General features: G+C 35.5%; 1 protein-coding gene across 3 annotated transcripts in view; it reads right to left on the bottom strand.

Moving 5' to 3' along the window:
• Window positions 1–13,821, bottom strand: part of ZDHHC21 (zinc finger DHHC-type palmitoyltransferase 21) — a 59,717-nt gene that overhangs the window by 29,120 nt on the left and 16,776 nt on the right. For all 3 annotated transcript variants that reach the window (XM_047700015.1, XM_047700016.1, XM_047700017.1), the window contains 2 exons: window positions 7,427–7,538; window positions 4,288–4,426 (listed from right to left, as the gene is read on the bottom strand). In XM_047700015.1, the coding sequence (XP_047555971.1) occupies window positions 4,288–4,426; window positions 7,427–7,538 (251 nt within the window). The remainder of the gene's footprint in view (window positions 1–4,287; window positions 4,427–7,426; window positions 7,539–13,821) is intronic.

Raw genomic sequence — 13,821 nt, forward strand, 5'->3', positions numbered from 1 at the left:
AAAAATATTTTGAGGCAAATGAAAGTAGAAACTAAACACACAACAATTTAGGAGATGCACCAAAAGCAATTCTGAGAGAGGTTCACAGCAGCAAATACCTACCTGAGGAAAAAAGAGAGGTCTCAAAGTACCTAACTTTATACCTCAAGGAACTAGGGTGGAGACAGACAGACAGACACACACACACACACACACACACAGGAAGAACAAAGCCAAAAGTTAGTAGAAGGAAAGAAATAACAAAGATAAGAACAAAAGTAAATGAAATAGGGACTAAAAAGAAAACAGAAAAGATTAAGGAAACTAAAAGCAGATTCTTTGAAAAGATAAACAGACAAAACTTTAGCAAATTAACATAAGTCATTCTCAAACTATTAAAAAAATTGAAGGAGGAATCCTTTCAAAATCATTTTACAAGACCTGCATTAAACAGTTATCAAAATCAGACAACATTTGAAGAAAAGAAAATCACAGGACAAAATCCCTGATGAAAGGAGATGTAAAAATCCTCCACAAAATATTAGTAAACTGAATTCAATAAAATGTTAAAAAAAATCATACACCATGACCAAGAAGGATTTATTCCAGGGATACAAGAATGGTTCAACATCTGCAAAACAACCAACATGATACACATTAATGAAATGGGGGGAAAAAAGAATCAAAATCATCTCAATAGATGCAGAAAAAGCATTCTACAAAATTCAACATCCACTCATGATAAAAAGTCTTAAATTAGGTGAAGAAGGAATATATCTCTACATAATAAAGGCCATATATGACAAGCCCAGAGAAACATCATACTCAACAACAAAAAGTTGAAAGCTTTTCCTGCAGGACCAGGAACAAGACAAGAAAGGCCATTTTCACCACTTTTATTCAACTTAGTACTGCTAGTCATAGCAATAAGGCAAGAAAAAAAATAGAAAGTATCCAAATTAGAAAAGAAGTAAAACTGCCCTTCTTTGCAGATAACATGATATATACAGAAAACCTAAAGACTCCACCAAAATCTGTTAGAACTAGTGAATTAATTCAGTAAAGCTGCAGGATAATAAATCAATATAAAAATATTAGTTGTGTATCTGTTATTTCAGGACCCCTGAAATCATGACCTGAGACGAAGGCAGAAACTTAACCAACTATGCTATCCAGGCAAAAAACAGTAATTATTCCTCTAACTGGTAGAATTTTTTCAAAGTTTCTACCTTTCATTTGGAAAGGGAAATCGGTTTGTAAGTTCAAATATGCTAATCCTTCAGAAAATATGTATTTTTGGGTACAGAAATTTCTTTAGTCTGTCATCAGTCTCCCAACAATACTATCAAACGGTCTGTAAAATTTTCATAAAAATTAATAGGCCAGGGGCTCCTCGGTGATTCATTTGGTTGGGCACCTGACTCTTGGTTTCGGCTCAAGTCATGACGGGGTCCTGAGACTGAGCCCCATGTCAGGCTCTGCATTCAGCAGGGAGTCTGCTCCTCCCCCCTTCACTCTCTCTCTCTCAAATAGATAAATAAATCTTTTAAAAAATCAATAGGCCAACGGAAAACTGTTTCCTCCTTCCGAGAGCTTTTATAAAAGTCAAACATAACATAAACTGAACACCTATTATATATAAGATACTTTTACATGTGTTACCTCATTTAATCTCTTATTAGTCACCTTTTCCAAAAGAGAACATTGTAATTCAGAATGGTTAAACATGGTGTCAAAGATTATACGTATAATAACAAAAGCCAGGCTTTGATCCTAGGTGTGTCTGTTTAACAAAGCCAAGATCATTCTACTACCAGGGTTGGCAAACTCAAAAACAGCCAGAGAGTTAATATTTTAGGTTTTTCAGACCATATGACCCTGTCACAGCTACTTAACTGTGCTGTTGTAGTCCAAAAGCAACTATAAACAATATGGAAACAAAAGTAGCTGTGTTTCAGTAAAACTTTATTAATAAAAACAGAGAGTCAAATTGTCAATCCCTCCACTATACTACAATGCATCTCCTCCTAGAGAACCTCTATTAAGTTTTTATTAACATCACCAAATTGTATTGTATCTCTCTCTCCTTAAAAAATTATGACTTTCATCTTACTGGGCAATGTTATTTTAATGCTTTTCTTATTAGGCTCCATTATTTGAAACAGGTTACTCTTGGAGGAATACGTTTAGTCTTTTACATATTCTAACTATAATGTCAATTATATCAGAAATTAATCTATAAATAAGATGAAACACTTCTAAAACTATATTACTTGCATGCACTAACTTATCAGTGTGAAAATGTCAAACATCTGTATTTAAAGTTCTCCCTTTGAACTTTTTTCAGTTATTAGTATCTAATTTTAATTGCTCAATCTATATTTAATAAGCATAATCACCACAAGGCTCCACTAATATACACAGCCAAGCAACAAGAACAAATATCCTCTTTATTTTTTTTTTTTAAGATTTTATTTATTTATTTGACAGAGAGAGATCACAAGTAGACGGAGAGGAAGGCAGAGAGAGAGAGAGAGAGAGAGAGGGAAGCAGGCTTCTTGCCGAGCAGAGAGCCCGATGTGGGACTCGATCCCAGGACCCTGAGATCATGACCTGAGCCGAAGGCAGCGGCTTAACCCACTGAGCCACCCAGGCGCCCCCAAATATCCTCTTTTAATTAAACAAAATGATCATAGATGGGAGTGCCTGGAAGGAGCAGTCAGTTAAGCATCCGACTCTTACTTTCAGTTCAGGTCATGATCTCCAGGTTGTGAGATCAAACCTTGCATCAGGCTCTGTACTCAGCAAGGCATCTGATTGGGACTCTCTCACCCTCTCTCTCTGCCCCTCCCCCTCACATATTCCCTATCTCTCTAAAATATATAAATAAATCTTTTTTTTTTTTTTTAATGATCTTATATACAAAAGTGACCTAAAGACACAGAACTCAAAGACCTTATTTTTTGGAAAGGCCCTTCACTCCCTTATTCCAAAATTTAATCATATGTGCCATCACTGAGATTGTTATTTTTAAGATTTAAACGGTATAAAATTGTATAAATAGGAAAGAAATATTCCCCTTGTCTACCCTACCTTCCTTCCTCGCACACACTTGTGCACCCTTGTGCACGCTGGCTTTCTGTTCTGCCTGTCTGCCTTTCTCTGACTTACACACACACATATACACACACACGCAGTGCATTTCAAAAACACAATCTAAGTCCAAATAATACACAAGATCAGGCTGAACAACAACTGCACACACAAAACACAGAAGATTCAAAAACATATGAACAAATTCAAATCCCAGCTCTACCACTAAAACCAGTTGAATAATTACTTACTAGCTTTGTGCCTTCAGTGACTACCTACTGAACCTCTATTAATCTGTTTGCTCATCTATAAAAATGGGGGAAAAGCATACCCCACCTCACGTGGTTGTTGTGGGCATTAAAGTGAATGGAAGCGGCAAGCCTACAGCATGGTGTTGATACGTACGTACGTAGTCAAGTACTCAAAACTTGCTGCTGCTCTTACTCCCATCACCACCTCCAACATCACCAATCTGGGACAAGCCTTACTAAGACCTGTTGTTATTCCTGTACAACATGGGAAGAGCACTGTTTCCAATGGTGTATATATAACAATAACTTTTTAAAGGATCTTGCAAATTCTTCTTTTTGTTATTATTAAAAGTCAGAGGGGGAAAGTCCTTTTTTCTCAAAAATTTAACATTCCTTTGAGTGCCTTTAAAAAATTAAAGTCTATCTTTATACCTGAAAGGAATCAAGAAATTAACATTTTTCACTTACTCTCTCATTGTTGTAGGTATTTTTTTTTTAAAGATTTTATTTATTTATTTGAGAGAGAGACAGTGAGAGAGAGCATGAGCTAGGAGAAGGTCAGAGGGAGAAGCAGACTCCCCATGGAGCTGGGAGCCTGATGTGGGACTCAATCCCGGGATTCCGGGATCATGACCTGAGCCGAAGGCAGTCGTCCAACCAACTGAGCCACCCAGGCGTCCCTGTTGTAGGTATTTTTAAACCCAAACATATATACTGAAAGATCTAATGTGTTGCTTTTTCAAGAAAGTCACTCAACCCTAATAAATAATCATAAATGGATCTGGTTAAAAGGGAATGGCAGATTAGGGCCTACTTTCTCAATCCCAATATATTTTAAAATTCAACAAGTTTGGAGTTTATTTTTGTTGCTTTTTGTTTTCAATCTTCTGCACTTAAAGGAACCCCATGTTAATAACTGTATGCCACAGTCGTTCTAACATTAGTGGATATAAACATTTCTTACCAAGTTACGCTTTTTTACTGGAAGAAAGTAATAATAGTGGCAGAAAGAAAACATCAGAGCGTAGGAAGTAAGAAGTTCCGTGTAGAAACACAACTGCAGAAAAAGCCAATGATTATCTTCACCAACACAATTGTTAATCCTGAAGAAAAAAGGAAAACAGAAATAATATTTTAAACTTTAATAAGATGTTTACCTCAGGACCAGTAAAAACTGAAAATAAACACAAACAATTTTATATAGGCTTGACTTTATGGAGATCCACTAATGCCACTGAAACCTACAAGCAAACAGTACACAGCAACAGACAGACTCTAAGTATGCCACCTCGCATTTGCAAAGCACTCTCTACTTTACAAAGGAAGTCCATGGATACGGCTGCCTTCAACTCACAACCACCCGGTGTGGCAGGAAGAGCAGATGGCAGTCTCCTCGTTTCATTGGTATGGAAACAGGAACAAAAGAGTGAAGACATTTGCCAGAGGAAGCGAAAGTAGCCAAGAGAACAAGAACCTTCTTCTGTATATTGCTCTCCCATTACAGCATCCCAGCTGCGGAGAGCAATTTGAATGATTCAAAGTCAGAGGACTGAAACCTGCCACTCTGACCTTCCTGCTAAGCATCCCCTTCTTACTTTTCAATTCTGCCCTTTGTCGCTAAAAATAAATGTATATACCCACAAGTATTTACAAATTCTTAGGGCTACACTTCCACCATGACAACAGGGAATCACAGCTAGGAAAAATAATTAATGTGATAATCCTAAAATTTTCGTCTAATGCAGGTTGAAAACTGCACCATTCCAAATTTTCAGAATATTTTACAATTCCCACAGAAAACCCTAGTTCAAAACAATAACTTACCTTGCTCAAATGTTTTCATTTCATTATAGCATTATACTGCTATTGTTTGGGGGGAAAAAGATATAACTGGTTCACTGCTAACAAACTGTTATTTCAAAAGTGTATCATTAAAATATTTTTTTAACTCAGATATAGAACTAAATCCAAAACCCAAAGAGGCATTTCCTAAACTTAAGAGCTCATGCTTTGTAAACCAGGAAAGTTCCTGTGTATGGTGACTTGCAAGGGGGGGGGTCTTCACAGAAGTACGTTCATGTGTGCCCTTAAACATACTCTCCAACAGCTGTGACTTCAAACACTTCTCCTCGTCCCATCCTCCTTGACCCCACCTGCTTTAATGATGGCATTCTTAACCAGAGAGCTCTGAGCAACATGAAGATACTCAGTCTATACGTAAGAGTTCTCTTGGTAGCAAGCTATTCAAGGGGCCAGAAAGAGAGAAAAGCTCCAGGTGAACTGAGAACTGACCTTCCAATCTAAAGCTGTTAGGCAGTGAAGAAATGCAGTTTCTGAAAATATAAAAATTTTTTCCCTGCTTTCATTTCACACTGTCCATTTTCCTTACCCTGTGACTACCTTGGCAATGCCCTATTAAGGAATTCAATCACCAAAGTCCCTTGAATCTATTCAAGGCCTCTGATCTACCCTCCTTCCCTACCTCCAACTCCTTCTACTTCCACTTTTCTTCCCACAAGTACTCTGAGAAGTTGAAAACCCACGGAACAGGTGGACAAACAGAGAGCTCACCCGAATCTTGGAATTTAGATTAACAGCACATTTTTCTGTCACCAAGTTAAGCTCTATTCCTTAAAAATAAAGAAAGGATGTCGCTAATCTCTACAGGACCAAAACATCTCTTGGTTGATTATTTTTTAAGCTTAAACTCTAGCATTCTTTTAAAAGGAAGTATCAATATCCAACCATAACATGAACATTTATTATATTCTTAATCAGAAACATTGCTCTAAAAAAGGTTACACAATTGAGTTTTTCAGTGTGGTTACTACTTGCCTAATAATACATGTTTTACCTAGCCTTTTGTTTTTTAATGTATTACTATTGTAATTGTAAACAGATCACTGAGGTTTAGGAAGTCACTTGAGAATTTGTTTAAATTCAAGGCACATTTCTTAAACATCAGCTATATATTATACACTATACTATCCCATTGATGGACTTAAACAATTTGAAACTTCTTTTATATAATAACAAAATGCTTTTATCTAAAATGCTTTTATTTTTCCTAATCTCAGGAAATTACCTTCTGTTTAAATAATCAGTTTACGGTAAAAATCAAATTTTCACGAAAAGCTTGCAAACATTAACTTGTGCTAGCAGAGTGAAGTCATCAAAAACATGGGAAACTCTAAATTGGTCAGCATCATTTGAGAAAGCTAAACTCCATCAAGGAGTCAACTATAGATAAATGCAGTGATAAATTTAAGAAGCCCATTGTGCAGTTTACTTTGTATATGTGCCTGTATGTGTGTACAAACATAAATATATATGTATTTAGATATATTTACAAAGTGCTACACTATACTAGTTTAAATATTTATACAGAGATCCCATGCTAGGAAAACAGAATTAAATACAATATCTTGTTCACAGATTTTTGTGACAGCTTTGAAATGAGATACAATGCAGAATTCTCACAGCATTTGTTTTCAACATTCTTTTTCTCAACTGAACTGTTTTTAAAAATATTACAAGAGAGCCCCCTATTGACCAAAAATGTCGGTTCAGTGGAATCATTTAACTACCACGGACACAGATCGAGCTCACATGTAACCTTAATACCTGCGTCCAATACACAATATTGAAAAAAGCTTACAGGGGTAAAGATGAGGTTATCAGGGTATCTGAGATGTGTTATTCTTTATTTAAACAACTGGAAAGGGAAATACAAACCATGCAATGTATATGGTTTATTACAGTTAGAGACAATAACAGCTATTATTTGCTTTTTATGTGTCAGATACTCACTACAATGGTTTACATACATTGCCTCATTGAATACAACCATCTTAGGTCTCTTGTACATATAGGTGCATCTGAATGTCAGTTTTCTGCTCCAATGCCTCTTTGTTAGAAAAGACAGGATCTCTGTGCAAAAATGACTTTGGCAGTTCATAGAACCTGATAGAATAAACTTATCCTTACTGAAGGATTTTTTTTTTAACTGCATGACTTTAACATAACTTTTATTTAAATCTGCTAAGTACTAAGATTTCTTTTTTACTATTTCTTTTTCTAAAAGTAAATCATAGATTTCTTACCATGGACAGTGATGATCCATTCTCCTAACACAGTGGCCACAGCGGCTACAGTGATGGGAACGCTTTGGTCTCATCAAATTACATTTGTTACATAATTCCCAGAACTCCCGTTCTAGAGAAGGAAATTAGGCAAATGAGTAATGTTGAAATTTAGCAACAACAGTTTAGATTTTTACAGGAAGTCTTCGATATATGTGTCCAAGAGATTTTTCTTCTTCTACATCTTCACTGTAGAAGAGTTTGCCATAAATATTGCTTCTCTATTCTATGCATGTCTTACTCTATACATTCCTAATTTTAAACACTATAATAGTTAAGACACCATTAATGTTAAACTGAGGGATAGAAAATAATGTATTTGGGTTATGGACATAATTTCTATAAGTAAAATTTGATAACAAAACCCAAAAGTACAACCAAATTATTACATGAAAATAGAATTTTATGTAAACAAATTAATTTCTCAAAATTTTATTAAAGACTCTAAAGAAGAAATAATACTGAATCCTAGTTTCATTGACTAAGAAGTCAAAATCAATCCTATGAGACAACTGCATGGCTCAGTCAGTTGAGCATCTGCCTTGGGCTCAGATCATGATCTCAGGGTCCCAGGATCAAGCCCTGCATTGGGCTCCCTGCCCAGCAGGGAATCTAGCTTCTCCCTCTCTCTCTGCCTCTCTTCCAGCTTGTGCTCACTTTCTCTCTCTCTCGCTTACTTGCTCAAATAAATGAATAAAAACTTTTTAAAAAAAATCAATCCCATAAACTCATTAGAAAAACAAAGATAGCATTCTCATCCCCTAACCATTTTATGTTTTTTTAATATCAGTGAATTCATTTGGGAGTGTTTATGGGAGAGGGTTGGAAAAGGGTTTCAGACAGGTTTAGGAGGAATTAGAATGATTTCAGAAGTAAAGAAGATTACAAGAAAGTTATTATTTAATGGAAATAAGGGAGTTCTTTACCAAACTCTTCCTTACCACCAAGGAGCAATTTCTTTTACCTTGTAATTAAAGAGCACACATTTAAGTTTTGTGCTAAAAACATTAAGTTTACAGACATAAAAAGTCATTTATTTCCATTATAAACCCTTCTAATCAGATCTATAAGAACTATATGAAAGTCATCTACCAAGACAACTGCTTTATTATACAGAATGTATCTATTTCATAGTTGTTGAAATGGAACTTTACTTTTACAAAATTCTTAAACCTTCCATCACTTATATTTAAACTACACTCTAACCTTGTTAAAAGCATGGGTTTGGTAATATCAACCTAATTCCCATTTTGAGTGAATATTCGTATATGCAAAGTATGATCCTAGCACATAGTAGGTGGTCATTAAATGCTTGCTAAAGTATGAATTTTTAAAAATGAAAGATTCTAAATGTAAGTAAAAGAAGATAATAGTAGGTAGTATTCAATTTTCTAAAAGATACCTTATTTTAATTCCATTATTTTAGTTTAATGTTTCCATTAGTTTTAGTTTAATTAAAATCAATATACTGGAATTTTATAGAGTGAAGTATTAGGAAAACATTCTGCATAGAAGAAATCAATAATAATGATAATAATAACAATAATATCAAATTAATTGTTCTAATAATATTAAAGTTGAGAAATTAACTTTTGCATTTAAAATTTCTTTTTTTTAATTATTTAAATTCAATTTCTTTAACATATATTATATTATTAGTTTCAGGGCTAGAATTTGGTGATTCGTCAGTTGCAAATCACACCCAATGCTCAACACATCATGTGCCCTCCTTAATGCCCATCAGCCAGTTACCCCATCTGCCCACACACCACCCCCCCCCAGCAACCCTCAATTTATTTCCTAAAGATCCTCTTTCATTTCTTACTTACGTTCTTATTTTAATAAAAATTTCCATGAGAAAGCAACATTAAAGTTTAATTTAGATAGTTAAACTAGTATTATTTAACTGTAACTGAAATGAAAACTCACTTCATATGTAGCACAATACAGTGTCATAAGCAGATGCTTTTTTCCCACTTAGCTAGATGCTCCCAAACATCCCAGTGTTAAAACTCTGAATTCACATATTGCAAGGAATATATTCAGGAAGCAGACTCCCTCTGATGAGCCAATTTTCATTAAAAGACAACAGAAAAACTTTAGTTTTTAAACTAGTGCCTTAAAATATAAATATGGCATATTCATTACTGGTCATTTCAGCATATGATGTTCTAGAGAGTAAAATTTTTTATTTCATACTTGACATGTTGTGTCCTCAGAAAAGAAGACAGCATTTGGTTATAGCAAGAGAAATCCTGTAATTGTGTAGTCTACACCATGGGGTGGCAAACTATAGTCCACAGGCAAATCCAGGCCACCACCTGTTTTCATGGGCTAAGAATGGTTTTTACAATTTTCAACAACTGAAAATAAGAATGTGTGATATGTAAAAATCTTGAAATTCAAATTCCAGTGTCCACACATAAAGTTTTATCTGAACACAGCTCAAATGAACACCCATTCATTTACATTTTCCCTATGGCTGCTTTTGGGCTGCAACGGCAGAGCTGAGAGGCTCTGACAGAGACTGTACAGTCTGTAAAGCTGAAAATACTATCTGGATGTGTACAGTGAGGAAGAGTTTGCCAATCTATGGTCTGGATCATAAGTTTGTTTAAAGAAAGAGCTTGAGCCATTCCACTGGCTAAACTTAAGATACTATACAAGCATCTAAAATGGCTTTGAAAATTCACCATTTTCTCACACATACATACCCCAACTGTTCAGAGAACAAAGAAAAGAATCACTTTTTTAAATACCTAGAAAGTTAACTAAAGTATCATCTATGTTTTTGCCTTATGTAGCAAGAAAAAAAAAAAAATCCATCCATTTTAACCTACCCCACATAGCTAAGAAACCATTTCTTGCTCGTCTCCCTTTCCTTCTTTAGGTTTATTCATTCCAAATGTGACCTTGGTGACTAATATATTCTGATGTCTGAAAAATTTTGTACTAGCCATCTAATATAAAATAAAAGCCTATAGGGGAAAAAAATCAGAAGGCAAAATGCCATCTGTAAGTGATGAAAATAAAAATTTTAAATTAAAAAAAAGTCGGTTGTCAATTTTTCTGTAGCTACCATAAATTAGCAATTGAATTTTCTCTCTCATGGGCCTTTTTTTTTTTAAAGGAAAGAAAAACTGAAAAGTGACTTTTTTTAGAGGGAAAAAAAAATCAAAACATAAGACAAATCAAAGAAAAGACAAACCCCACAAATGCCTGGGTAAACCTAAATAAGTAACCTAAGTAAACAATATTGCACTCTGTAGCAAGGATGCTCTTAATGCTGTAAATGCATGAATAAATACAAAGCAAGATTTGGTTTTGTTTAGCTATCCCTCAGAAAGAAAGGAATCACCTTCTATTTAAGACTTTTAAAAGCCTTACATATTAGGCTCTCTCAATTACTGTATTTCAGATCACAAAGTAATGTTTTAGGAAGAAAATATAACCTGAAACGATGAAAATCAATACAACTCTTGGCTCTTCACAGAGGTTCCCTGACAGAATCACTTGCCAATACAGAAAATAAACAGCAGTAAGTCTCTAAAACAGATCTCCTTTAAAAAGCAATATAAGAAATAGGGAGGGGAGCAAAAAACTACAGGAGGAAACATGACCCTGAGCATTAAAGCACAAGTGTCCCTACCATTGGGGCAAAATTTCAACGGACATGAACACACAAATTTTACACATGCTACATTTTTTTTTTTCAAACTTGGAAGATTTTGCTCTGTAATAGGGTGACTACTTGAAGTGGCTCTAATGATGACAAAAACATTGAAGTCAAACATGTGAGTTAAGAGCTTGATGAAGATATTCTAGGGGCGCTTGGCTCAGGTGGTTAAGCCTCTGCCTTCGGCTCAGGTCATGATCTCAGGGTCCTGGGATTGAGCCCCATGTCGGGCTCTCTGCTCAGCGGGGAGCCTGCTTCTCCTTCTCCCTCTGCCCCATCTCACTGCTTGTGCTCTCTCACTCTAATAAGTAAATAAAATCTTGAAAAAAAAAAGTTCTAAAATTGACTGTGGTAGGACCCCTGGCTAGCTCAGTAAATAGAGCACACAACTCTTATCTCTGGGTTATGAGTTCAAGCCCCACCTTGAATGTAGAGTTTCCATACATAGATAACTACATAACACTGATTGTGGTAATGGTTGTACAACTCTGTGGACATAAGCCACTAAACTGTCTATCTAAAATGGGTAAATCATATGATGTATGAATTATACTCAATAAAGCTGTTTTATTAAGGTTAAGAGATTGAATAAAATCATTTCATAAAACTTGAAAATGACATAAAGTAATATTTCTATATTTCAAACATGCATGGGATTAATTGAATATAAATAAACATTTAATTATTTCATTTGACTATTTCATCTACATCCCAAGAACTTTATAAAAATCAAATTCTGGGGATCTTTGTGTGGGACAGAGGAACATCCTCTTATATTCAAACTGCCTCATATATTTGGCAGGTTACATAGATACTAAATTTATTTAAAATCTGTTTTTTTTTTTTTAAAGAAAGTCATGTAAACTATGTCAGAGTAATTCAACTAACACGTGGTTAAAATCAAAAGTATTAGGGCTTAAGTTTCCTTTCCTAAAGAATTCAATTATATGAAACTGCTCAACCTTAAAATAATGATGATAAATGTCACTTTTTATAGACCCAACTCTCTAGTCGTGCTATGTTATTTTTTTCACTGTTAAAATTTTGTATTTTTTACTAAGTTAAAACCGTATTTACAAAATGATCAGAAAATCAGCACAAGGCACATGATGACTTCAATTTTTCCCAGAATCAAAGCAAAGGTGAATAAAGGGCTAAAATTATTAATCTCAATATAGACACGTGGTAAAAGAGGATGGAGACAAGTATTTGAGTGTCACAGCAGCTCTATAACAACTTGCTCTGTGACCTAGAGAGGACAATCTACACTTGATTATTCAGTCAAACTATCTCTTGCAATTGCCATGAGAATCAAATGACAGGAACTAGTAAAAGACTTTGGAGACATTAAAATACAATAAATGAATGTATTTTTTTCTTCAACTGGGCAAAAGTTAAGTCTTTGGGACTCAGTGGAAAAAACTAGGCCAAATGTCAACTGAGATCAGAGAGAATGCAGACAAACAGCAGCAAGGTAACATGGAGTCTTCCATCACCAGGGTCTATAAATTAAAGGTAACAGGGTGGTTTCCTGTAGATCCAATTAGGCATACAGACATCATTTGTTTAGTATTCATCTAAAACCAATGTTTGTAAAATTTTTAATTAGTTGTTAGGTTTTTTTTTAAATCATAAAAGTTCTCTCAAAAACTGCAATTCTGGGGCGCCTGGGTGGCTCAGTTGGTTGGGCGACTGCCTTCAGCTCAAGTCATGATCCCAAAGTCCTGGGATCGAGTCCCACATCAGGCTCCCAGCTACATGGGGAGTCTGCTTCTCCCTCTGACCTCCCCTCTCATGCTCTCTCACTCTGTCTCTCTATCTCTCTTAAATAAATAAATAAAATCCTTAAAAACAAAAACAAAAACATAAACAAAAACAAACAAAAAAACCCTCCAATTCTCTGTTTTCTCTTTAAAAATTATAAGATCTATGAATACCGGGCCTATGAGACAATTTCCCTATAGCTGCTGCTTTTGGATATGAGATTTTCAATATGAAAACGGTTCTTTCTTGGCCCCCTCTCACTGACGAGCAATATCTGTTCCATATAGGCATTTGAGTGTTTGACCACTGCACGCTGAAGATTTCATCAGAAATGGGTCCTTTTTTCTTTAATGTTCAATTGGCCACCACATTACACATCATTAGTTTCTGATGTAGTGTTCAATGATTCATGAGTTGCATATAACACCCAGTGCTCATCACAAAACGGTCCCGAGTTAGAAAAGGGTTGCTTTTCTAATTTTCTAGAAACACTGGGCTCTAGAGTTGAAGGAGGCAATACATTCACCAACATGTTAGAGAGCCTTTCTTTGGGTTAGGCTAGTTGAGAAAAGAGATTCAGTACAAGTTGCAGACTGCCATTGTCCGCACCCAAACACACACAAAAACTAACTGCCAGTGATAAGGCTTCTATAAGTGAATAGAAACGAAATACTCCAACAGTTCCCAGAAACTTCTAGATTTTTTTTTTTTTTAATCTGTCAGAGAGAGAGAGGGAGAGAGAGCGAGCACAGGCAGACAGAATGGCAGGCAGAGGCAGAGGGAGAAGCAGGTTCCCTGACAAGCAAGGAGCCTGATGTGGGACTCGATCCCAGGACGCTGGGATCATGACCTGAGCCGAAGGCAGCTGCTTAACCAACTGAGCCACCCAGGCGTCCCTCCCAGAAACTTCTATAGT

The sequence above is a fragment of the Lutra lutra genome, chromosome 13, assembly GCF_902655055.1.
Source record: "Lutra lutra chromosome 13, mLutLut1.2, whole genome shotgun sequence".
Lineage (NCBI taxonomy): Eukaryota > Metazoa > Chordata > Mammalia > Carnivora > Mustelidae > Lutra > Lutra lutra.